We start from the raw sequence: 25,017 nt of genomic DNA, 5'->3' as shown, positions 1-25,017 counted from the left end.
GGCCTCCCCTCTGGTTGGACAATCTACATACTGCGTTAGAAAAGCTTCCTGGACACACTGCACAAACACCGCCCCATCCAATCTACTTGATCTAAAGAGCTTCCAATCAATATTTGGGAAGTTGAAGTCGCCCATGACTACGACCCTGTGGCTTCTGCACCTTTCCAAAATCTGTTTCCCAATCTGTTTCTCCACATCTCTGCTGCTATTGGGGGGCCTATAATAAACACCCAATAAGGTGTTCATCTCTCTGGGCCAGAAGGCTTGGGTTCAAGTCTCACTTGCTTTAGAGGTTATGTTCAAACAGTTTGATTTATATATCTATAAACAGAAAGTTTTTAATAAAAAGGAATAACTGAGGAATACAATGCAACCACTATCTTTTACACCAATGACCTCAATTTGATGAAATAAAACCATTTTCATAACCTCTTGAAAAAATCCAGCTGTAATAAACTAATCCATTTAAATTATCTCCAAACACAAGAAAATTGTCAGTTTATCACAGAAATACAACAGGTATCAGTCAAAACTTATACTGGAGCAGTAAGGGTGTTCTGAGTTTGGCTTATAGAATACCTCTGTAGAGGCACTGAGTCATAGAGATACCCAGCAAAGAAACAGACCCTTTGGTCCAACTTATTGATGCCAACCAGATATCCTAAATAAATCTAGTCCCATTTGCCAGCATTTGGCTCATATCCCTCTAACCCCTTCCTACTCATATACCTAGCCAGATGCCTTTTAAATGTTGTAATTGCACAGCCTCCACCACCCCATCTGGCAGCTCATTCCATACATGCACCACCCTCTGGAAAGAAGTTGCCCCTTAGGTCCCTTTTAAATCATTCTCCTCGCACCCTAAATCTATGCCCTCTAGTTTTGGACTCCTCCATCCCAGGGAAAGAAAACTCATCTATTTAGCCTATCCATGCCCCTCATGATTTTATAAACCTCCATAAGGCACACCTCAGCCTCCGACACTCCAGGGAAAATAGTCTCAGTGTATTCGGCCCCTCCCAATAGCTCAAACCCTCCAAACATGACAACATCCTTGTAAATATTTTCTGAACCCATTCAGATTTCACAATGTCCTTCTTATAGGAAGGAGAACAAATTTGCACGCAGAATTCCAAAAGTGGCCGAACCAACGTCCTGTACAGTCATATCATGATCTCCCAACTCCTGTACTCAATGCACTGACCAATAAATACCAAATGTCTTCTTCACTATCCTATCTACCTGTAGAACAAACAAACTGTTGTGCACAATCTAACCAAGCAGTACATAACAAACCTGAGATCTTTTGATGTAAATTACAAGCAATAATTATCCCTGAAACTGAAGAATGCAAAGTAATAATTAAAAGATGAATGAGGAATTTATTACAAGTAACTGGATCATCAGAAAAATTTAATTTATGTTTCATAAGAATATAATGTAAATAATGTCACTAGCATTGATTTCGAATCAAATCAAACCTTTGCCAAAACATTGATTGGCTAAGATCTTATAGTGAGCAGGAACCATCATTTAGCTGAATTAATTATACCCCTTTATCCAATTTTGCTGCAAATCCAGGAATGGACTTCATTTAATGAATGAATGAATGAATGGTTCTATTAATCTGAGTGGGAGCTAACAGCCCTAACAGTTAAAACAGTAGTCATCAGCATATCCATTGTTGAAAGTCAAACCATGCCTCCTGCAATATTTAGAAGAGATTGGCTACCATCCAACCACAACAAAGGCTTTACCAAATTAAAACCAGCACTAATCCAGGAATTCCCTTCAGTTTGAGTCACAACATCATGTGTGATGGTTTTCAATTCCCTGGACTGCAAAAGGAGGCACCCTTTTAGGTTTATTTCCACACCCTGCCATTCTACAAAGATATCTGTCTTTTCAGAAATGCTTTTCAGTACGAGATTCCATTCAAATGAATAATCTACTGGTCCAATGAACTCAAAATTGACACACCAGGGAGATATAGACTGAAATGTTAGTGCACTGAATCACGATTTCTGGCCACGTTTTAACTATAATTCACTTTAACTTGCTATATTTTTATTGGACATCAGTTGAATGCACTCATTGCAACTATGTGTGTTGCAGTGTTGATGCCGGTGTGCTCAGTGATGGCTAAGAACAACATTCATGTGAAATTCCTACAAGAACTCCATCCCAATCTCCCAATTCCTCTGCCTCCACACATCTGCTCAGCTGTGGAGACTTGTGATATCCACTGATTTCGAACAACATGCTTTTCCTCCCTCTGTCATCCAGACAGCCTTTGGCCGCATCACCTCTATTCTGTTCCACCGCTCTAAAACCCCCCCCCAATGCAATAAAGACATAGATCCCCTTATCCTCACCTACCACCCGACCAGTCTCCGCATTCAACACATCATCCTTAAACACTTCTGCCAACTCCAACTAGACCTCACCACCAAGAACATACTCTCTTCCCCATCCCTCTTTGCAATCCACGAGGACCGTTCCCTTCAACGGTTCTTGGTTTGTGCCACTCTCCCCACCAACCCCACTGAACTCCCAGGTACCTTCCCCTGCAACTGGAAAAGATGCAAAACCTGCTAGTACACCTCCCCCTTTATGTCCATCCAGGGCCCCAAACAGTTCATCCAGGTGAGACAGTTGTTCACCGATCTCTCTTCCAACCTAATTCACTGCATCAGGTGCCCCTGATGTGGTCTTCTCTACATTGGGGAGATCAAACATAAACTTAGAGAACAGTTGACCTAAAATCGCAGCTAGGCCCACAGGTCCGGTCAGCCTCCTAGTTACCGCCCATTTCAATTCCCCTTCCCACTTCTTTTCCGACATGACCACCCTTGGCCTGCTCCATTGCCACAACGAACCATTCAGCAAATTGGAGGAACAATACCTCCTTCTTCCTGGGCAGCCTACAGCCTGGAGGACTCAACATTGTGTTCTCCAATTTCAAATAACCTCCCTCCCCATCCCCTGACTCCCTTCCCAGCTCCTCCCCATCCATTCCACTGCTCCCTGCCACCAACTGGATTCATTCCTCCCATTGACCAACCAGGTCAAACCCTCGACCTATCTTCACCTATTCCCACTTCACCACCCTGCCTCCACCACACCCTTTAGCTGCAGCTTCCCCGACACCTGTCCCTAGTCCTGAAGAAGGGTTACACCCAAAACTTTGACTTCTCCACCTCCAGATGCTGCCTGGCTTGCTGTGTTCTTGCAGCCTCCTGCCTGTCTACTTTAGATTCCAGCATCTGCAGTTTTGTTTTCTAACCACAGACAAAGTTTAGGCTATTGATTTTAAAACCCAGAGTGTCTGTTCCTAATACATTCAAGATGGTGCTTTGAGTTATGTGCACATGTGCAAATGCCTTCCATGTATGTCTCAATCAGGCTGTTCTTGTGAATTTATGATAGTATCCTGTGCTCTAAGCCAGACTGAGATGAATCTCTGCTCTTGGTTTAGATGCAGTGCTTTCTAGGTATACAGACTTATGTTGTGCTGTTCTGTTATAACGATGCCCCATACCAATTAAATGTGTGTGTGTAACGTGGATAGATCCCTGTTTAACTCTAATGATTCTCCTGTGCCATTTTAAGTTGTGGAATGGGAAATTGATATGTCTTGTCGTTTTCCATCTTCTGGCAGGATACTACTTTAACATTTCCTTAATGGTTGGTCTGTTGCAGTTGTAAAGTCCCACAGTGGGAACTGAATAGTAAAACTGTTTTATAAATACACTGGCTATAGGTAGAATATTGTTAAGAGTCAAAGTTGAAGATTGATTTTTGGGGAGTCACTGATTTTAACACCTGGATTGATCTGAACAGAGGAGACAATTGAGTTCTTGTTGGTGTGATTTGATGTATAAGTCTGTAGTGCTCCATCTAGCAGTGGTAAAGGTCACAAATACAGCTTTGCATTTGAATGCATTTCTTTTTGGCTATCTAGGTTAGCACTTTTCAACTCTCATAGTATCAAATCACTGACATTCTCTAAACATCGATTTAATCAAACAAACTTACACTTCTTGCAATTTTTATATGTATCTCCTGGTTAATAACATGCTGAATGAAGCCATAAAATTTAAAGCTGGAGAAAAGATATAGTGAAATGAAGTAATTATTTAAACAATTAAATGAAATGTTTATAAATAGGCTTTTATGGACTGCATCAATATGCTATAGTACATTTAAATGACTCCTGATCAATTGCCTTTCAGCTACCTAGCCCTAAGGAAATTAGGTAATCATATAGCCTGGTTCTATTGTCACAATTAAGTAGAGGAATTTGGAAATCCATTGCATAATAGTTTAGAGTTAGCTAACATTCTTGTGATAAAAGTTTTTCATCAAAGTGGCCAAGTGGGTTCCAAATTTATATTATCACTTTAGCAGATTTCAATTTTATTCAGGAACGCCCAACCTTTTAAAGCAGGGACTCGATATATTGTAACTACTAGGGGCTGAGCTGTATACTGTATAGTTAAATCACAGAATTATGATTTATCACAAACTCTCACTGCCGCTTGTACTTTTCTCAAACTATTCTCACCCCTTTCACTCTACTTCTGTATCTCTACTCCCTCTGTTTCTCATTCCCTCTGTACCACGTCTGTTCTTGTATTTCTCTCATTTTATCACTTTTCCATTCCAGTCTATGTCTTTCTCTTTTCCATTAATATCTCTCTCTTCCTCCATTTTGACCACTCCACCTTTGTCATTATGAAAGAGGAAAACTGATGCATCAGGACACAGAGAAAGCAGATAGAGTACAGGCTAAAGGATCAGTTATCAATACACATACACAGAGCTCAGCACTGCCTTGTGCTAGTGGTCAGTGAGGAAATGTATGTCTGCTGGCATGTTCAGGATTTGCAGTTCTGTATGAATCCTTTTAATGATTGTTTTGGGTTGCCCTAAAATTACTTTCACTGACTGAAACCCTTTCTCTTATTTCCAAGACTTTTGAGTGGTGTTGGCAGAAACTTCCAGAAAGACTAGCAGACACAGACAATTGGCCTTCCAATGGATAATGAAAATAAAAGTAGTGCTTCTGTCTTCTTCAGCTGCAATATAGTGGGCTTAATACTCCTCTGATTGTAATCAACATCTCCACTCTGGATCAATCAGCTCCCAATCCAGGTCAAGTTGCAGAACCGATGATACTGCAGATTTTGTTTAAAAATAACTCAGCAGTGCTACTGATAATGAAACATGGATGTCAGTTTGTTTCACTTTGACAGAGAGCTAACAACACAACTTATACCCCTCATTTCTTGCTATCAAACAATCTGTTTGTGCTAGAATATTTTTCAGAGCAATGTTGCTTATTCTGAAATTGTTTTCAGCCCATTTGATGTGGTAATGCCAGCGAGTTTCAGCTGAGGATCTTTAGGTTATACCACGTGATTCTCAATTAATAGGCCTATTCATTTGAAGCATTGAAGCTGGCATAGCATTCTGTTGTCCTCCTTTGGTGAGTTAAGAAAGCAGAAAACAGCACTAAGTCCAAGCTCAGTCAAAGAGCTGCAGTTGTTAATGAAGCCCACAATGCAAATGGTGCAGTAAATCCACTCAGCTTTGAACTAATGAGAAAATTAGCTGGAAGTGACCGTGGGCTGTTTTATAGTTAAGACAGGGGTAGCGCAGTGGTTAGCACTACTGCCTCACAGCACCAGGAATTCTGGTTTGATTCCAGCCTCAGGTGACTGGCTGTATAGAGTTTACCCATTCTCCCCATATTTGTGTGGGTTTCTTCCCACAATCCAAAGATGAGCAGGTTAGGTGAATTGGCTGTGCTAAATTGCCCATAGTGTTCAGGATGTATAGGTTAGGTGCATGAGTCATGGGTCAATGTAGGGAAATGGGTTTGATAGTCCAGGAATTAGTGTACAAAGTTAAAAATCACATGACACCAGGTTATAGTCCAACAGGCTTATTTGGAAGCACCAAATTTCAGAGTGTTACTCCTTCATCAGGTGGTTGAAGGAGTAGTTCTTCCAAATAAACCTGTTGAACTATAACCTGGTGTTGTGTGATTTTTAACTTTGTACACCCCAGCCTAACACCAGCACCTCCAAATCAGAAATTAGTGCCCTATGTAGTAAGTATTGGATAGGCAACCTTGTGGGTGTTTCACTCCTTGCCCCCATCATGGAGAAAGTTGACTGGATCAGGCACCAATTGGGTACTTAAGTGCTGTCCAGTGAGCTCTTCATCTAATTAGAAGACTTACTACTGAAACCCTGGCTGACATGAGGCTACTAGCTAGTCACTAAGACTAGGCCATGTATGATGTAGCCAATGAAGAATAAAAATTAGAATGCACTCAAGTACAGGAGGAGAATGAAAAGTGTACAAAGTTACCATTCTCTGGTGTTATCTGAGGTATAAAAACCTGAATTAAAAAAAAACAAATATGAAAACAAAGAGCCAAGGAGAAAGAGGGCAGCATCCAGATCTAAAGGTCTTATCTCTGTAAAGAGCCATATAGAGAGCAGATAAGTCTGTCTTTTGGGTGGAGATAATAAAATTGAGGAGGGTAAACAAATTCAAGGCAAGAGAAGGCTTTCAACAGCCATCCCCTTACCTCCTATCTCTGTCTTAACTGATGCCCAATGGGACAAATGCATGTCCCACCAGCTTGGTAGATATGTTACTTGGTTGGCTTCCTGCTGGGAAGGAAGCCAGTTAGAAAAACAAGTAATGGGGTTGGTGTGGTTTGAGGCCCTTAAGTAGCTGTTCGTTGACCGAATCAGTGGCTGGTTGAGAAGAAGCTTCTTGCACATAAGTTAATTGCTGAAGCAGCAGGAAAGGGACAAAAATCTCTCCAAACCACCCAATTAGCTGCCTTTCCCACCATCTTCCTTTTGCAGGGAGGGGATAATCACATGCAAAGAAAGAGATGAATTGTCTCCTCAAGGTATTCCCACCAAACTTGGCACTGAGGCACATTTTCATCTTTGTTGATGGTCACAGAGCATTTTGTTGAGCAATCTTTCAACCCTTGATCAATTCTCAGCATTTTTCTGGATTTGGTTCAAAAATAACAACTTTTATTTATACTATGGCTTTAAGATTAAAAAATGTCTCAAAACACTACAGATTGACAGAAAATAAATGGGAATTGAGCCAGGAAGAGAGAGATTAGTAGAGGTATCCAATGGTTTGACCAAACTGGTGGGTTTAAAAGAAGATTCAAAAATATGAAAGGGAATTGAGATGCAGATAGATTAGTGGTTAGAATTCCAAAGAACAATATTCCTAATAACAGTGGCTAAAGGCTGAATGATTGAACAAAATGTGGGATGATTTACAAAGGGGCAGCATTTGAGGATTGAGGAAGGGAGTAACTTAAAATTGAAGGCGATTGCAGCAAATTGGGTGTAGTGATGATGAAGGATTTAAATTGAATGCATCCCGGAAAAGGAATATGAAGATTACTGATGATGGAAGTGATGAACGAGTACAAGTTAGTAATGATCAGGAGTAATTTCTTGATTCAGGAAAGATTGAGAAAGAGAGGCCAGCATAGTGGATACTGAATTAACTTTGGATGTGACAGTTTGAGGCATGGATTTTGATTTCCATGTAATGCAGGCAACGTATATGTGGATGTCATAAAGTCATACAGCACAGAAACAGACCTTTCGGTCCAACCAGTCCATGTTGAATATAATCCCAAACTAAACTAGTCCCAATGATACAAAGCACAGTCTGAAACTAAAAACCTTAGTATCAAGAAAAGAGTTCAAACATTCATCACTGAGACAAGAGAAGTTTCATTCTTACAAGAATTCCTCACTGTAGCATCAGCTGTTTCATCAAAATTCCTCCCTCTATCACTACCAACTGCATTCTATGATGTTACAATGAATTTTGTATTTTGAATTCTAATAATCTAATTTTTCAAGTCTTTATTTACATTTACACATCCTTTTACCAGACAGCATCCTAAGAATATTTTTGTACTCCCTTAAACTTTGATGGCTACCTTATTTGTAGAACCCAATATGCATTTAATACTCTTGGAGGGTTTGTGATTTTATCCAAGCGTATTATTATCTTTTTTATATCCCATAAATAGTTTGATAAAACTTGTAGTTCCATTAGCTTTTGTAAGAAAATAATCCAACAATTTCTTTGGACCTATTCCCAGCTAACTTATTCCTCATTGTTCAAAAGTCTGAAATAATCTAGTTACATGTTCCAATGTTTGAACAGATTTTGTCCTTTTCTCTATGGACCTTAACTTTTTGATATTGTGGTTACTTCTTCCAAGATACTGACCCACACTTAGGTTTTCTAACCTGAGTGCAATTTACTAATCACTGCCAGATCAAGCTATATTGCCACATTAGTTAACTGTTTGAAAGTGTAGTTGGGTGAAGGATAATTAATATTATATGTGAGAGATGGATAGATAGGATTATAACCAGACTTGCATGCAGCAAACATCTTGAACACACATTTCTCCACACTGAAGAAAATAAAAGCACTTTCAAAAGAAATGTCATCAACTGGGTCAGCACTTTCCCACCAACAAAATCCCCAAATAGCAATAGTTCAAGTTCTAAAATGAAGTCACACCTTTTAAAAACATTTTTTAAATAAAAAGCAAACAATCAGGGTGGTCAATTCAAAACTGGCAAACTATATCTCTGAAGGAATCAGTGCACCTCATCTTAATGATGCTTTACTCCTTATTCATTATTATGAGTATCATATGCAGTTAAAAGCCTGAAAGATCATATAGAGCTTCACCTCAGATTTAATTTTAAACTTGTGATCCATGTTTTGTGGAGCTGAAATTAATAGTTTACTCAAGATAACCTATGCTGTACTGCAAATTGAAAACTTCAGATGGTTTTAATAGCACAAATCTTTTCTCAAGTTAATAGACTGGATTTTCCCATTGACTTTGGAACTTTAATATCAGGACCAAATGGAGGTCCCTAGCTGGCTACAGTTGGGCCTACATCCCTCAGGATGGTGAAAGTTTCCAGGAGGCATGCCAATTAATTGACTATTTCTGTGATTGCCATCTTGTAAAGCACAGTGGATGGGTCCACAATGCTGCTGGACCAGAGGGCTGCAACAATAGAATTTTGTCAGCATCACTGGGAGGAAAAGATGGCTTGTGGTCTGGTTCCACTTTGAATACTGTTTAGCTCTCCCTTCAGGTAACTTGGGACCTGTACTGGATTGGCAAGGATGACCTATGAATGATTTGCGTCAAATTCCAATATGTTTCTTCAAAACTCCTTTACTTACGCTATGGTACATGCTACACTTCTCAGTACATGCACTTGCCACTGTTATAGACTCTTCTGTCTGTCTTCTCAGACTTTTGAAGATGACTGCTGATGTTATGGTTACATCATGATACACATCACTTTCTGCTACTATAACCATCTTGCAGGCTAAGGACTGCAAGAGTAATTCAAAATGGAGGCACTTTGTTGTAGAACAAACACATCCATACAAAAACAGACATGAACAAACCCACACAAACAATCATATACCCTCTCCCTCCACCATACAGGATGCTTTTAGTAGATAGATTCCTGTTCACGAGAGACTAATTGAAAGAAGAGCCCACAGTTAATGACGCAGAAATTTCTGGAAATTAAAATTAAGCTTGCAGTCAATGAGTTAGAGTGATATGTTATGAGTTCTGATTTGTCACAAATTGCTGGACAATTTGATCCACTTCTCTAATAACCTTAACATTGAGTCATAGAATCAAAGTGCTGTACAACATGGAAACAGACCTTTCGGTCCAACTCATCCATGCTGATCAGATATCTTAAATTAATCTAATTCCATTTGCCAGCATTTGGCCCATATTCCTTAAAACCCTTCCCACTCATATACCCATCCATATGTTGTATACATTGTATTTGTACCAGCTTCCACTACTTCCTTTGGCAGTTCATTTCATACATGCACTACCCCATACATGAAAACATTGCCCATCAGGTCCCTCTCATCTTCAACCTATGCCCGCTAGTTTTGAATTCTCCTATCCTGGGGAAAAGCCCTTGACTATTTACCCTATCCATGCCCCTCATGATTTTCTAAACCTCTATAAGGTCACCCTTCAGTTCCGAAGCTTCAGGGAAAATAGACCCAGCCTCCTTAGCTTGGTCCCAGCCTCTCTGTATGGCTTAAACCGTCCAAACCTGGAAACATCCTTGTAAATCTTTTCTAAACTCTTTCAGGTTTCATAAAATCCTTCCTATACCAAGGAGACCAGAATTGAATGCAGTATTCCAAAAGTGGCTTGACCAAAGTCCTGTACAGGAGCAACACGACCTCCTAACTCCTGTAATCAATAGGATCTCTAGCATTGTGTGCCTCCATCATGAAATTGCTGCACTTATATCATTAATATCAATTAATCTCACTGCAGCCATTTAGAGTTGGAAATTCATGCCTGAAGGACCCTGATACTAACATGATTTATTGTTGTGTCTCATATCTCTACTTGGTGATCCAAAAAGGAAATGATGAAATTGCATAATCTTATTTTCGCAGCTAGCAAATTGTTTCTAGAGATTTCCATTTTAGAATTCTGCTTTCACTTTTCTGTCTTGTATTCTTTCTGCCTTGAGCACTCTTTCACTCAGTCTCAAATAACTTTAGGCAGAAGTGGGTACTGCAGATGCTGGAGATTAGAGTAAGGTTTAGAGTGGTGCTGGAAAAGCACAGCAGGTCAGGCAGCATCTGAGGAGCAGGAAGATCAATGTTTTGGGCAAACGGCCTTCATCAGGAATGGTGATGAAGCGCTTTTGCCCGAAACGTTAATTTTCCTGCTCCTCAGATGCTACTTGATCTGCTGTGCTTTTCCAGCACCACTCTAAACTTGACTCTAATCTCCAGCATCTGCAGTACTCACTTCTGCCTAGTTGATTTTAACCTCACTGCGAATCCTCTTCCAAGAATGCCTTACATTAAAGAAGTTCTCCTCCTCTCTCTACAAGGATCTCAGTGAGTCTCTCTCAGGTCATCTCCTCTACCCCAAACCTCTTCAGCCACGTCCAGAAACAGACTCGCTACCACAGCCACATCTCTAAAGATCTTTGATGAATTTCTGCATCTCTTAGATAGTACCACTGTATACGACTGAGCATTGATGATGGAGGGAGTGGATGCATGTGGGTGTGATGTCAATCAAGAGGGCTGTTTTGTCCTAGATGGTGTTAAGCTTTTTGAGTGTTGATAGAGTTGCACTAATCCAGGAAAGTGGGGAGTATCCGTCAAACTCCTGACTTGTGTCTTGTAGCTTGTGGACAGGTTTAGAGGTAACAAAGTCAGTTACTCGTCACAGTATTCCTAGCCTCTGACCTGCTCTTGTAGCCACTGCATTTATTTGGTGAGTCTAGTTGAGTTTCTGGTCAACTAGACTCACCAGCTGACCAGGCTGTTCCCTGAGTACACCTGCAGGGATGTCCTGGAGCTGAGATTACTGGCCTCCAAAAGCCACAATTATCTTCCCATGTACAAGGTATGACTCCAACCAGCTAGTCATGAGTCATTGTCACTTTCTTATTTGTCGGGACATTTCTGTGTGCAAATTGGCTGCCTTGTTTCCTACGTTACGACAGTGACTAAATGTCAAAAGTATTTCATTGTTAGTAAAGATCTGAGCAAACAACAAATAAATCTGGAAAACTAGCAGTATTTGAGCTCAATTTATGTTGGATGGTTGATCTGCTTGTTGGCCAGTTTATGTTAAGTATTGTTTTGGAACTGTATATGTAACCCTTTGTAAATCTCCCATTTCCATGAAATGCTGGTACAGTGGACAGTAAAGAAGGTTATGTAAAAGTACAGCAAGATCTTGATCAGCTAAGCCAGTGGGTCGGGGAGTAGCAGATGGAGTTTAATTTGGATAAATGCACGATGTTGCATTTTGGTAAGTAAAACCAGGGAAGGACTTACACTGTTAATGGTAAGGCCCCTTGGGAGTTTTGTCGAACAGAGAGACCCTAGGGTTCAGGTATAGAGTTCCTTCAAAGTGGCATCATAGGTAGACAGGATGGTGAAGAAGGCATTTAGCATATTTGCCTTCATCAGAGTACTGAGTGCAGGATTTGGGACATTAGAGCTGTACAAGACATTAATAAGGTTACTAAGGGACTGGAGGGATTGAGTTATAAGGACAAGCTGGATAGGTTGGGACTTTTTTCCCTGGAGTGCCGAAGGCTGAGTTGACCTTACAGAGGTGTTTAAAATCATGAGGGGCACCAATGAGGTGAAAAGCCAAAATCTTTTTTTCCCAGAGTGGAGGAGTTCAATATTAGAGAACATAGGTTTATGGTGAAAGGGGAAAGATTTAAAAATAGAAATAAAAATAAAAATGCAGAAAGTGGTACATACATGGAATGAGATGTCAGAGGAAGTGATAGAAGCGGGTACAATTAAAACATTTAAAATACATTTGGACGGGTACATGAATTGGAAAGGTTCGGAGGGATATGGGCCAAATGCAGATAAATGGGACTAGTTCAGTTTAGGACACCTAGTCAGCATGGACATGTTGAACCAAATGATCTGTTTCTGTGCTGTTTGATTCTATGACTCTTACAAATGTATCAATGAAAGATATGAGTCTATTAGGGGAGTGACTCCAGTTATTCATAACAACGAACAATGAATTGATAGTCAAGTCTGTGTAATATACACAACTTTTGAAATCATAGAATTCAGGAGAAAACTGAAAGTCACAGCACCTTCGTGAAATTGCAGTAGTTAATTTAGTGCATGTAAAACTGATGGCAACTTAAAAATAAAAAATTATTAGATCTAACTGGAAAGAAAATGACAACAAAAAGAATTTGTGATTTCTTAAGCTGAAATTAAAAGGGCTTACATAAAGATCATCAGTTGGAATCCATCTATCATAAGCTTGATCACATCAAGATTTCACTGCTCATTGCCAAATTGTGGAATCCCGACAGTGTGGAACCAGGCCATTCAATCGATCAAGTCTACATCTCAACCTATTTCTGTAATCCTGCATTTCCCATTTCACCTAACCTGCACATCCTCAGACACAATGTGCAATTTAGCATGGCCAATCCACCCAACCTGCACATCTTTGGACCGTGGGAGAAGACCAGAGCACCCGAAGGAAGCCCGCACAAGGGCTTTTGCCCGAAACGTCGATTTTGCTGCTCGTTGGATGCTGCCTGAACTGCTGTGCTCTTCCAGCACCACTAATCCAGTATTTGGTTTTCAGCATCTGCAGTCATTGTTTTTACCACAGAGAGAATGTACCAACTCCACACAGACAATTGCCCGAGGGTGAAATCAAACCTGGGTTCCTGTTGCTGTGAGGCAGCAATGCTAGCCATTGAGCCACCGTGTTACCCAATAAGGAATTCCAGAATTGTGCACCGGTTTTGGCTGGTCTGCACCTTTCCATTTATAAAGACGATCAGACTTTAACATCATTTTGTGTTATTTATGTCAAAAAAACTCTATAAAAATCCAAAAGGGAGAACGTTCTTCAAAGGTAAACTATAAACAGTACCCCACTGCTATCACAGCAGCATATGAAGACAATGGCCAGTGAAAACCTGCCAGAAGTGGTTGTCCATATTAATTAAAAAGTTTAAAGGCTATAAAGCTCCAGATTGTTTTGGTTAGTAGGGGAACCATCCAACATTCCTCAGAATTCCATGTTTCATTGAACTGTTTGTTTTTGGTGACTCATTTAACTCTATAGTGTTCAGAAAGTTGTACTGAAAGGTAGGTTAAGCAAAATGTTCCTAGCTCAATAATTTACACTGGAAATACTCCTCAACCAAAAGCAAAACCTAGCCTGCAAAAGTCAATGATGGAGAAGCAGTGTGAAAAATACTGAGTCAAGCATATACATGGAGATTTGATAAATTAGATAATCAGGTGATTGATTAATTGAAATTAATTTAGTTTCAAGAGCATGTAAGTAAATTAAGAGAAGAACCAGCCAAAGACTGTAACAGCATTTGATACAATTTGTCCAATCCGTAGTAATGCCAACTGACCTACAATCTACAAACTTCAGTTTGGATTAATAATCGACATAGTAAATTTATCAACTAGAAAGAGGGTGAAAAGTAAGTAGACTTAAATGATTTCGGAATGTGAGTGTTTTTTATTTGTACAAAAAAGACAATGCTGTTCTAATTTGAGATCAATTAGCCTGGTAATAAGTTGAGACCTGACTGGACCAGCAGGAATGTTTCTATGTTCCAGGTACAACCACTCCCAACATTTCAACAGTTTCTATTATTGCCTAGTTAAAGCTTTCAGTGTTAGTATAAGGTAAACATGCCTCATTGGTTGAACTCTCTGCAGGTTATTAAATATTGGCAATGATATCTGAATGGAACAAGTGATTTTACAGACCAAACTACCTATCCAGTGTCGTCTTACAGGGTAAAACAGGAGGTTACAAATGTATCACTTTCTGTTGAATATGGTAAATGGGATGCAGAAATTCCATTTAAGGTGAAAGGGATCTTGAGACTAACAGGTAATACCTGACAATTAATAGGAAGTTTTTAAGTTAACAACCTGGACTGAAAAAATGACAAAGTGGACAGAGACAGAGAATAGGACCTAAGTGATAGTCTCAGAACATAAGGCTAAAATGGCAACTATACTGTGTTACTGAATTAGATGAGATCCATTGTAAATAGAGAAATTTTATGCTTCAATGTTTAATTTTGGTTCCTGAGAGTCTAACTATGTTGGAAAGGTGAACCTCACAGAGCATAACATTTACTGGAATGTAGGAAGCTGCACAGCTTTGGTTTCCTACTGTAACTAAATGTTACTATGTCTAGATGAGCCAATGAAGTGCTCTTTTGCCTGGAGTAAGGGGTCATTTGGGGTTTTGTGTTGCACTGAACATTTTGAAAGATTTTCAACAAATGCGATATATTCAGAATAATCTCTAATCTCATCAGAAGCAATTGAACGTTTTCATTTTTATTTCCAACTGAGGTCCTGTTGGAGTATGTAAAGCTACAAATGACTTCTAGTTTTTGAAATGTAAACTAGTTGGACAGGTTTCCAATGTGAGGTTAGGGGGTCCTGACCCTTTCAACTCTTTTTAAATATACGTGGCTTACTTGGAGTGGGCTTGCTACTCAGTCAGAGGCACCATGCCCATCTGGCAAGAGTGCCAAAAGGAGGTGTCAACCATATTAGAAGCTGTCACTAGTCTGCCAATTAGAGCAAGAAGCTTCTTTAGGTACAATGGGGTAGAAAGTAATCCTGAGTAAGGAGGGCAGGAGCAGCTCTCTTGCCAGCATTAGTTGGCCATATTGAGTAGACTTAAAAGATAGTGGGAGCAATCTTTATAGGGGTCTGAATAATATGGGGTTTGAAATATGGCAGAATCGTACAAGAAGTTGAATGAGGCCTCTCCACATTGGGAGCAGCTCCCTGTGTCTTTTAACTAAGTTCCATGTGTCAAGGTGAGGTTCTTGCTGGGCATTAGTGACTTGTCAATTAAAGGTTATTACTTGTCAATGGTCTTATAAACAGCACATCTGACTTTTTTAATATGCAGCTTTTTATCCTACCACCTCCTGCAAGTGAACTAGACAATGAGAAACCTCAACATTTGTTTCAAAGGCCATCCATATTGAACACCAGGCACAAACACTTTGGACCAAGCTCCAGCTACACACACCCAAGTTGACAGACATTGGCACCTGCCATATTATAGCCTCTAAGAGCCTTCATAGCACATCCCCGAACCACTTACAGTAAGATCCTGTACTGCAATGCCTGGATCGCAATGGCAACAACAGGGTAATGCAGCTGTAAGGAGATTTTGCACTCAGACACACGCTGCCAGCTCTTAGACTGGAATAAGCTGCATCCCCATGCTGCTGTTCTGTTATCTTAACATTCTCTCACTTTGAGCCTACATGGATGCTCACATAGAATCTCTATAGTGTGGAAGCAGGCCAATCAACCCATTGAGTCCACACTGCCCCTCCAAACAGCATTCCACCCAGACCCACCCCCTGCCCTATTCCTGCCTTATCCATCTAGCCTGCATGCCCATGGATTTAGCATGGCCAATCCACATAGCCTGCATATCTTTGGACTGTGGGAGGAAACCAAAGCATCCAGAAGAGACCCACACAAACACAGGGAGAATGTACAAACTCCACACAGAGTCACCTGAGGGTGGAATCAAACCCAGGTCCCTGGCGCTGTGAGACAGTGGTGTGAACCACTGAGACATTGTGTTGCCTTCAGCTAGAGATTCTAGGCTCATAGTATTGCTATATTGCCTTGGCATTGAGTACACACACAAGGCTAGGAGGTTTGTCATGACTATCAGCAGTCCTCAATAAAGTCAAAGAAGATAGCCTTCAGTGAGGAAGACCTGGCACAGTAATTCAAGGGCAGCGTCTGATACCAGTCCCGAGGATTGGAGATAGTTAGTCAGCCACTCGGGGCAGTCAGAGTCAGGGTTCTCTCCGTAAAACAGTGAAGCTGAAGGTTGGTAGTCCATCACCTATCTTTCTGCCCTATTTTGGGTTGTTTTCCTCTCTTGCAATTAAAGAAGGACAGGTATTAAGGGAGATATAAGTGGGTGGCACAGCTTGTTATTTTTGGTACAGGTGGGGAGATGCCCCATGCAAGTTAGTAGGCAGCACAGAGGGCATGGAGGGGGTTAGTGGTGTCGGGGGCCGTGGTGGGTGATGGTGAGTGAGAGATGTTGGAGGCAGCATTACGAGTGGTAGAGCATGAATCTTGATGGGAGGTGGTATTATGTTCTCTACTGCTAATTCTAGGATGGCACACATTCTGCCTCTATACCACCTCATGCACCAAGATCTCCAAGTCCCTCTCTGCAGAGTGGGACACTAACTGTTCCTACTCTACCATTTTGAGGGCTAATATCGGGAGCCGTGCAGGGCAGTTTCAATGTAGCAGAGCTTGCCCGGGTATACAACGGCCTTTTAAAGTGGCACCAGCACCAGGTAATGCTGGTCCATTCCATGATAACCTGGCAATGGCAAGTTGTTCCGGGTACAGCAAGTGGTAGAATGAGGCTAGATTGGGCAAGAGGAGCAGAGTAGGGTAGTTCATGAGGTGAGTTTGATATGGTGTGGCAAGAAAACCCACTAGACCTCATGGAGAAACTATCTGTGAAACCCAATAAAACTGACACTTGGTTGAGAGTGTAGTGCTAGGAAAGCACAGCACGTCAGGCAGCATCCGAGGAAGAGGAGAATCGATGTTTCAGGCATAAGCCCTTCATCAGGACTTTCTCAAAACTGACACTAAGCCAAATAAAGGTGAAATTCAGCCTCACCAGGAAGTATTGGTGTTCTGACGTAACATCCAACACCAGTACCTGACCCTGTGATCTTTTTTGAAAACCTGGCCACACATCTTCACATGATAATAAATTATATTACCCTGCTGTGTGTAGTGTGCAAATAAATCAGACTTTTAAAAAGGCACCATTTCATCTTAAGAATTTGCTCTGCTATTAGTCTGAAGAACCAGTTGGAACATTGTGCAGGTTCAATAGCAATTAAGAAACATTGCCTCGCACTTGATGATCAGTTAACTAAGCATTCATTTTTAACTTCCTGTCTTCCTGTCAAGACCACATCAAAAGCAGCAACATCAGGAACTTCAGCATTGTTTGTGCAACAGCAGCAAACTACATTATAATTTAGCTCAAGGAAAATACTAAACAAACTGAATGCTGTTTCAGAACACTATAGGCAACTTTCTAAAAATAATGAACTGAAATGATGAAGAAAAAGAACATCATACAATATTAAAAAACTAGACCTGGTCAGAAAATATTTTCTCTATTATTCCAGTCAGGAGTAGGTTTTCAATCTGCCATTCCACTTGTATGTTGACAGTCAATGATGCAAGGTTCATTCTCTGAGCTAAATCTAAATAATAGGTATATCTGCATAATCAAATTACAATGGAAAAAAAAAATCTAAAAATACATTGATAACAATACTTGCATAATCTGCCTCAGAAGGTAAATGATTATCTTTTCAGCAGTACAAGGAGTTCAATATTTAGAGAAGGGAATGATGATTCTCAGTGAGATAGATTTCAGGCTGTTCATTCTTACTGTTTCCAGCTTCTACTTTATTACCACTCATCCCAAAGTTAAGAACACCATTGCACAATCTGTGATAAACTCTCGGGGAGAAAGGAAGAGACTGTTACGTTGGGTCGGTTAGATGAAATAAGGAAGAGAATCTTGTGGTGTATAATCCAGTTTGGCCAATTGGCGTGTACAGTGCCTTAAATATTTTGTAATTCTATGCTGATAAAGAAGAATATCAATATTTAACGTACAAGTTTGCAACTGAACTGGGCAAAGGGCAGATTTTACAAACATAGCCTCATGATATACAGATTCTTTGAATGAACACATGTAGCAGAATGCAAAGTGCAGACAATATTGTGCTTGTCAGTGCCTGAGCATCAGTAAAACAGTTGTGTAGATGCAGTGGATGCTATGGACAGGCAAAATTTATGTTATGAGTATATATTCCTTAAATCTATCCTGTAACAACATTTTCAATTCCCATTTCTTCTGAGAGGTAATAACCAACGTTTGACCATGACACAAACTTTCTCCATTGCATTAAAAATTGAAAGAATTCTGGAACAATCATAAATCCTGTCCTCAAATGTGATGTTTTGTAGGGCGAGAGTTGAATAGCGGTGCTTCGTGCATGACTGACTGGTGGGAACAGCTATGCATTAAATGATAAGTTGTCTTCAATTAAATCAGATTTGGGAATCTTGGCTGCATGGAACCAAGAATGCGCAAAACAGATCAGATCGGAACAGTGTGCCCTGTTGGAGAACTGAGCTCCCTTTTTTGATATGTCTCAGGGAATCTTAAGGGAATGTATAAGGTGCCCTTAGGTCAACGTGTCCTTTTGGATAGTTAAAAGACAACAAGAATGTGCATAGCTCATTGAAAATGATTAAACTGTCAAATAGTCAAGAGATTTACCACAATCTGAGGAATTCAATTACTGAATTCCTGCTGCACAACTGATTTCTCAAGGATTTATTATTAGAGTGGGGTTCCTTTTATTCTGTTTGATTGACATCTGAAAGTAATTTTAGACTTTTTGATGTGAAACTGTTAATTTTGATGCCTCTTGCGCTAGAATGAAATGTTCATAATTAGATTAGATCACTTACAGCATGGAAACAGGCCCTTCGGCCCAACATGTCCACACCGACCCTCCAAAGAGCAACCCACCAGACCCATTCCCCTACATTTACCCCTTCACCTAACACTACGGGCAATTTAGCATGGCCAATTCATCTAACCTGCACATTTTTGGACTGTAGGAGGAAACCGGAGCACCCAGAGGAAACCCACGCAGACACGGGGAGAATGTGCAAACTCCACACAGACAGTTGCCTGAGGCGGGAATTGAACCCAGGTGTCTGGCGCTGTGAGGCAGCAGTGCTAACCACTGTGTCACTGTGCCGTCCATTTACTTCACAAGGCTTTATTGAATGAAGAAATTGAAATGCAGTAACTCTTTTTTTTTGTGAATGAGAGCGTTATTCCTAATAGTGGTAAGTACAGTACATGCTTGGATTTTAATTTAATAGTACTTAATTATTTTTCCTCTATGCATGGATGCTGAACTCTGCCTATGATGGATACAAGGTGAGTTGGCATAGCATGTGAAAGGTCAAAGAGCGGTGGGTTGGTGGCATAGAATGGTATACATTAGTCTTTGAGTGATACAGGACATGGGATTAGCTACAGGGGCAATGGTTAACATGGGGCTTTAAAGGGCCAGAGTGGTGTGTAAAGGAGCATAGGTTTGCATAGGGGACATGAGAGACTACGTGGATGGATAGGAGTGGCACAGAGGATATGAGGTAGCATGGGCTGCCATACATGGAGTGTAGGATGTGTGTGGGAGTGGAGGATATAAGTGAGTAAGAGCTGAAGGGATGTTTTTTTCTTTAATCTGCAGTACAGAGCATGCCCAACCCACATCTACTCCTGTTCTGGGGTTACCCAGCCTGCCTCCAAGGAATGCCATCAGCCTGGAATGAAAACCCAACCCTCCAGGTCAGTTTCTCCCAGGTCGTGTTTGCAGAGCTGGCAGTTTCCCGTCTCTATGTTCACAACCCGGGGATGAAAATCAAGGCTTTACGCAACATGGAATTCTACAACCTATACTTTCTGTAGGCTTCAATGTTATTGGTGGGGAATTGGACACTTAGTGCCTTCACCAACCAACATCACACTGAGTAACTTCTCATTTGGTAGAGCACAAACTTATGCAAAGTGAAGTTCCAATTACTCACAACCACTTAGTTTCAGTGCTACCTCAGAAGGACACTAGTTATGTGTGAATCTTTCCACTTCCCATATGAATCATTCAAGCAGTGCACACTGTGCAACAATAATTGGAAACACATTTATAATTATTTTTGCCACATTGAGTATGGGCTGTATACCCTTGAGTTTGGAAGACAGAGGGGATCTGATTGAGACATATAAGATTATTAAAGGATTGGACACTCTGGCAGCAGGAAACATTTTTCCGCTGATGGGTGAGTGCCGAACCAGAGGACACAGCTTAAAAATACGGGGTAGACCATTTAGGACAGAGATGAGGAGAAACATCTTCACCCAGAGAGTGGTGGCTGTGTGGAATGCTCTGCCCCAGAGGGCAGTGGAGGCCCAGTCTCTGGATTCATTTAAGAAAGAGTTGGATAGAGCTCTCAAAGATAGTGGAATCAAGGGTTATGGAGATAAGGCAGGAAGAGGATACTGATTAGGAATGATCAGCCATGATCATATTGAATGGCGGTGCAGGCTCGAAGGGCTGAATGGCCTACTCCTGCACCTATTGTCTATTGTCTATTGTCTATTGTCTATTGAGTATGATGTAAAGCTTCCCCCTTATACTCCATTCTAAATGAGAGCAACTCCAAATACATATGAATATGCAAATCAGGAGCAGGACTAGGCCATTTAGCACTCCAAGTCGAGAGTGTGGTACTGGAAAGGCACAGCAGGTCAGGTAGCATCCGAGGAGGAGGAGAATCAACGTTTTGGGCATAAGCCCTTTATCAGGAAACATTCTGATGAAGGGCTTATGCCCAAAATATCGATTCTCCTGCTCCTCGGATGCTGCCTGACCTGCTGTGCTTTCCCAGCACCACACACGACTCTGATCTCCAGCATCTGCAGTTCTCACTTTCTCCATTTAGCACTTCAAGCCTGCTCCATCATTCAATAAGATCTTGGTTGATCTGCTTGTGTTCTGAATTCCATAGTCACATGTGCCACTGAAAACCTTTGATTTTCCAGCTGAACATAGAATTCAACCAAACAGATTTCCAAAGTTGCACAATTTCACAGCCCTCCTAAAAAATGCCCCCTGGTTCAGGATTCACCCACAAGATGAGACATCCTCTCTAAGTCCATCTTGTCAAGTCCATGCAGGATCTTATAAAATATCAATCAAATCAGCCTTCAGTCTTCTAAACTCATGTAAAAACAAACTCAGTCTGTCTAGTCTTTCCTCATAAAACAACCCGTTCTTTCCACATATCAATCTAGTAAACTTTCTCTGAACCACCTCTAATGCATTTCCATCCTTCCTTAGATAAGGAGACCAGAACTGTGCACATAGTCTCACCAATAACCCATATAAGTCAAGCATAACCTTCTTACTTCTATTTTCAGATTGTTTTCAGATTTCATCAACAATACAATTCACTTCCAGTTTGTAATGGATTCCCAAAAGGACGACATGTCTTACCATGAGTCTTCTCTGTAAAAAGGACCTTTGATTCGGTCGTGAAGTTTTGACCAGTGAGAATCATCCGTTGTCCACCTGTAACGAAACAATTGTCCGTGCTCTGTTTTTCCACCATTGGCAATTCATGTGCAGATCTCTGAGCTGGAGCAATGAAACAAAGTGAACTCATTACAGAAAGACACTAATAATCATTCGAGAACAAAAAACTGAGTCTTACAGCAGCTATTTTTGTTCTTTGTACATAGCTTTCATTTAAATATTAAAGACCTTCAATCATTGTGCCTGTCTGAGTTGATAATATCCCTTTATGTGTCAATGTTATACCTGAATGTGCAAATATATTCGGCTTACCCAGTTTCATAATGATGTACGTTTTTCAGCCTGATGACCAGGCTCACCATACAAGTGTAGTATGAATAGCACTAGTGCCCTCAAAGGTTGAAAAGGGTTTCCAAAAAATTGTGTTAATACAACTTGTTTGCTACTTCTATGTCAGAAGCAAAGAAGTACATTTATATAGTACTTTTTATATCCTTACAAAAACACAAATGCTTCACAGCTCATGAGGTAATATTGTAACATGCTCACTTTTAATACAAGAAATGCAGATTGGATGGTTGGCCATCTTACATAAACAAAGTTTGCAAATCCTGTACATTTGTTTCTTGCTTGCAAGCATGATACTTCAGATGACACTTCAGGTCATATTGTCATCTTTAGTTGAAATATTTCAAAGACAAAAGATGCAATTCCTAGAATAATATTTCATCAATCTGTTAAAAACTTTAAATACACCGTTTTCAAATAGTTTTCATGCTGAGGCTGATGCATGCATGGAATGAGCTGCCAGAGGAAGTGGTGGAAGCTGGTACAGTTACAACATTTAAAAGATATCTGGATTGGTACACAAATTGGAAGGGTTTAGAGAGTTATGGGCCAAATGCTGGCAAGTGGGACTAGATTAATTTAGGATATCTGGTCGGCATGGACGAGTTGGACTGAAGGGTCTGTTTCCATGCTGTACGACACTATGACTCTATAACTCTTACTGGTCACAATTAGATAAGTAATCTACAATTCACAAATATTTAAATTCTAACTTAGTAAAGCAAAACATATGATTCAACACTTGTTTCTCTGTGCTTAGATGCACAATATAAAACCAGCATAGGTTGTGATTAAATTGTCTTTACACTTCATTCAAGCTGAGGGACAAGGAACAGGTTCATCTCAACAATCAAAGTGGAGTTGTACAAATATTCAATTGTTTTGGTAATCCATGTGGCCCTTCAGTCTTTTTTCTCTTTTAATCAATAAATTTCCAGGAGCTTGTGTGCAATTTCACTTGATGAAGGATTCCATTAACAAATTCTGATCACCTTGTGCTACTTTCATTCTAATACAGCTCCTCACTTGCCAGTGCTAATGTACTTTCTGAATTCCACTCTACTCACTTAACATAATACATCATAGCAAACATGTTTGCTTAACAAACAAAAATATCCAAATCAACTGAGTGAAGGATTTACTTTGGATGAAAAGTACAAACAAAAAATTCAAACAGAAGACAGTTGACAGCTCTCTCTCAGGTGATTTTAGCACAAGACCTTTTCTATCAAAGACAGTGTTAGGAAAATTAAATTGAACATTCACTGCTCATGTTACAACTGAAATTAGGCAGGGCCTGTTCTATACCATCTTGCAGGCTTTTCAATATTGTATTAGGCAGCTGGGTAAAGGAATTGTCTTCTGTGTTAAATCACCACAGAGGTATTTGTTTTTGCACAAGGTTGTCTGGAGTTGAAATGAAACTGGGAGATTCATGCGGCTTGCACTACAGGATGGACCTCCTGTAAAACATCAGCATCAAAGGCAGTCCTGGGTTAGAAATTCCACGGAAGAGAAAGGTAAAGAGAGTGCAGGAGATAAGAGTTACATTAGATTGGTTTTTGTTTTATTCATTCACGTAATGTAGACATCACTGGCTTTTTTAAAAATCCACTCAAGGGATGAGGGCATTGCTGACAAGGCCATCATTTGTTGTCTGAGTCTAATTGCCCAGAGGGCAGTTAGGAGTTAACCACATTACTGTGGTTCTGGAGACACATGTAGGCCAGACAAGGCAAGGATGGCAGCTTCCTTCCCTAAAGGACATTACTGAACCAGAAGGGATTTTCTCGACAATCGACAGCAGTTTCATTAGTCCATTAATTCCAGATTTTTCAAAATTGAATTTAAATGCCGCCATGGCAGGATGCAAACCTGGGTCCCCAGAACATTACCATGTCTCTGGAGTAATAATCTAGTGATAATACTACTAGGATATTGACTCCTCAAAGGATTCTGGGAGAATTCAATGTCTATTAAATGGCAATGTAACATATATCCTTGAAGAATGTTTCTGGTTAAAAAAAAAGAGAAATGAATAAAAGCTAACACAGGCCTGGATGTATGCCATGATGGAGATCCTCTCTGACTTTGACAAGAGGCCAGATGTGTGTGAAAATAAGAAGTCCCATCCCACTAAACATGACATTTTCAGAGGTGGAATGGGAATGGTTTGTGTATCATGGGTGTGCATTTAACTGGGACAGATGCCATAAAAATCAACAGTTAAACCACTCCTTTACAATTTGGTAAACTTGGCATCTGAAACACCAGATGCGCAGATTGAACCTCATCAGAGTAGGTCTAAACCTTACATCGAAATTCAAGATACCATTCTGGAAAGATAAGGCATCACTCTGGATATGGTCCTCAGACACTCTTTTGGAGAGGTAAAGAGCCTTTGGAATTAAGAGAAGTCACGAATGTGTGTGAAAAGGGCATATGTATAGTAAGTCTGACAGACATTCAAACTGTCAGGGATCTGTCAAAATCAACTATCACAAAACTTAAGAAAGCAACTGTCAAGAGGACCTGTCAACAGAGCCAACAGAATCTGTTAGGAATGTCAAGAGCAACTGTCAAAGTGAACACAATCTGTCAAGCATTGAAAAGTTCTGCAATATAAATCTTTGCAAAAATTGTCTGATATATTTTAAAAAGTCACTGCTTGCTATTTAACTCTGGTTACTAACAAAAGCATGAGGGCTACCATTACCAAGGTTAGTGCACCATGACTGATTTCACAACTATTCATTATCAAAGTAGGATGCCTGTTACTTTGCACTTTGCC

General features: G+C 40.3%; 1 protein-coding gene across 2 annotated transcripts in view; it reads right to left on the bottom strand.

Annotated features, from left to right (window-relative positions):
* The window catches only part of nfatc2a (nuclear factor of activated T cells 2a), a 146,675-nt gene that overhangs the window by 72,912 nt on the left and 48,746 nt on the right, over nt 1–25,017 (bottom strand). For both annotated transcript variants that reach the window (XM_072556530.1, XM_072556531.1), the window contains exon 6: nt 21,840–21,980. In XM_072556530.1, coding sequence (XP_072412631.1) covers nt 21,840–21,980 — 141 coding nt within the window. The remainder of the gene's footprint in view (nt 1–21,839; nt 21,981–25,017) is intronic.

The sequence above is a fragment of the Chiloscyllium punctatum genome, chromosome 37, assembly GCF_047496795.1.
Source record: "Chiloscyllium punctatum isolate Juve2018m chromosome 37, sChiPun1.3, whole genome shotgun sequence".
In the NCBI taxonomy this organism is placed as follows: Eukaryota; Metazoa; Chordata; class Chondrichthyes; order Orectolobiformes; family Hemiscylliidae; genus Chiloscyllium; species Chiloscyllium punctatum.
This window is presented reverse-complemented; position numbering and strand designations above follow the sequence as displayed.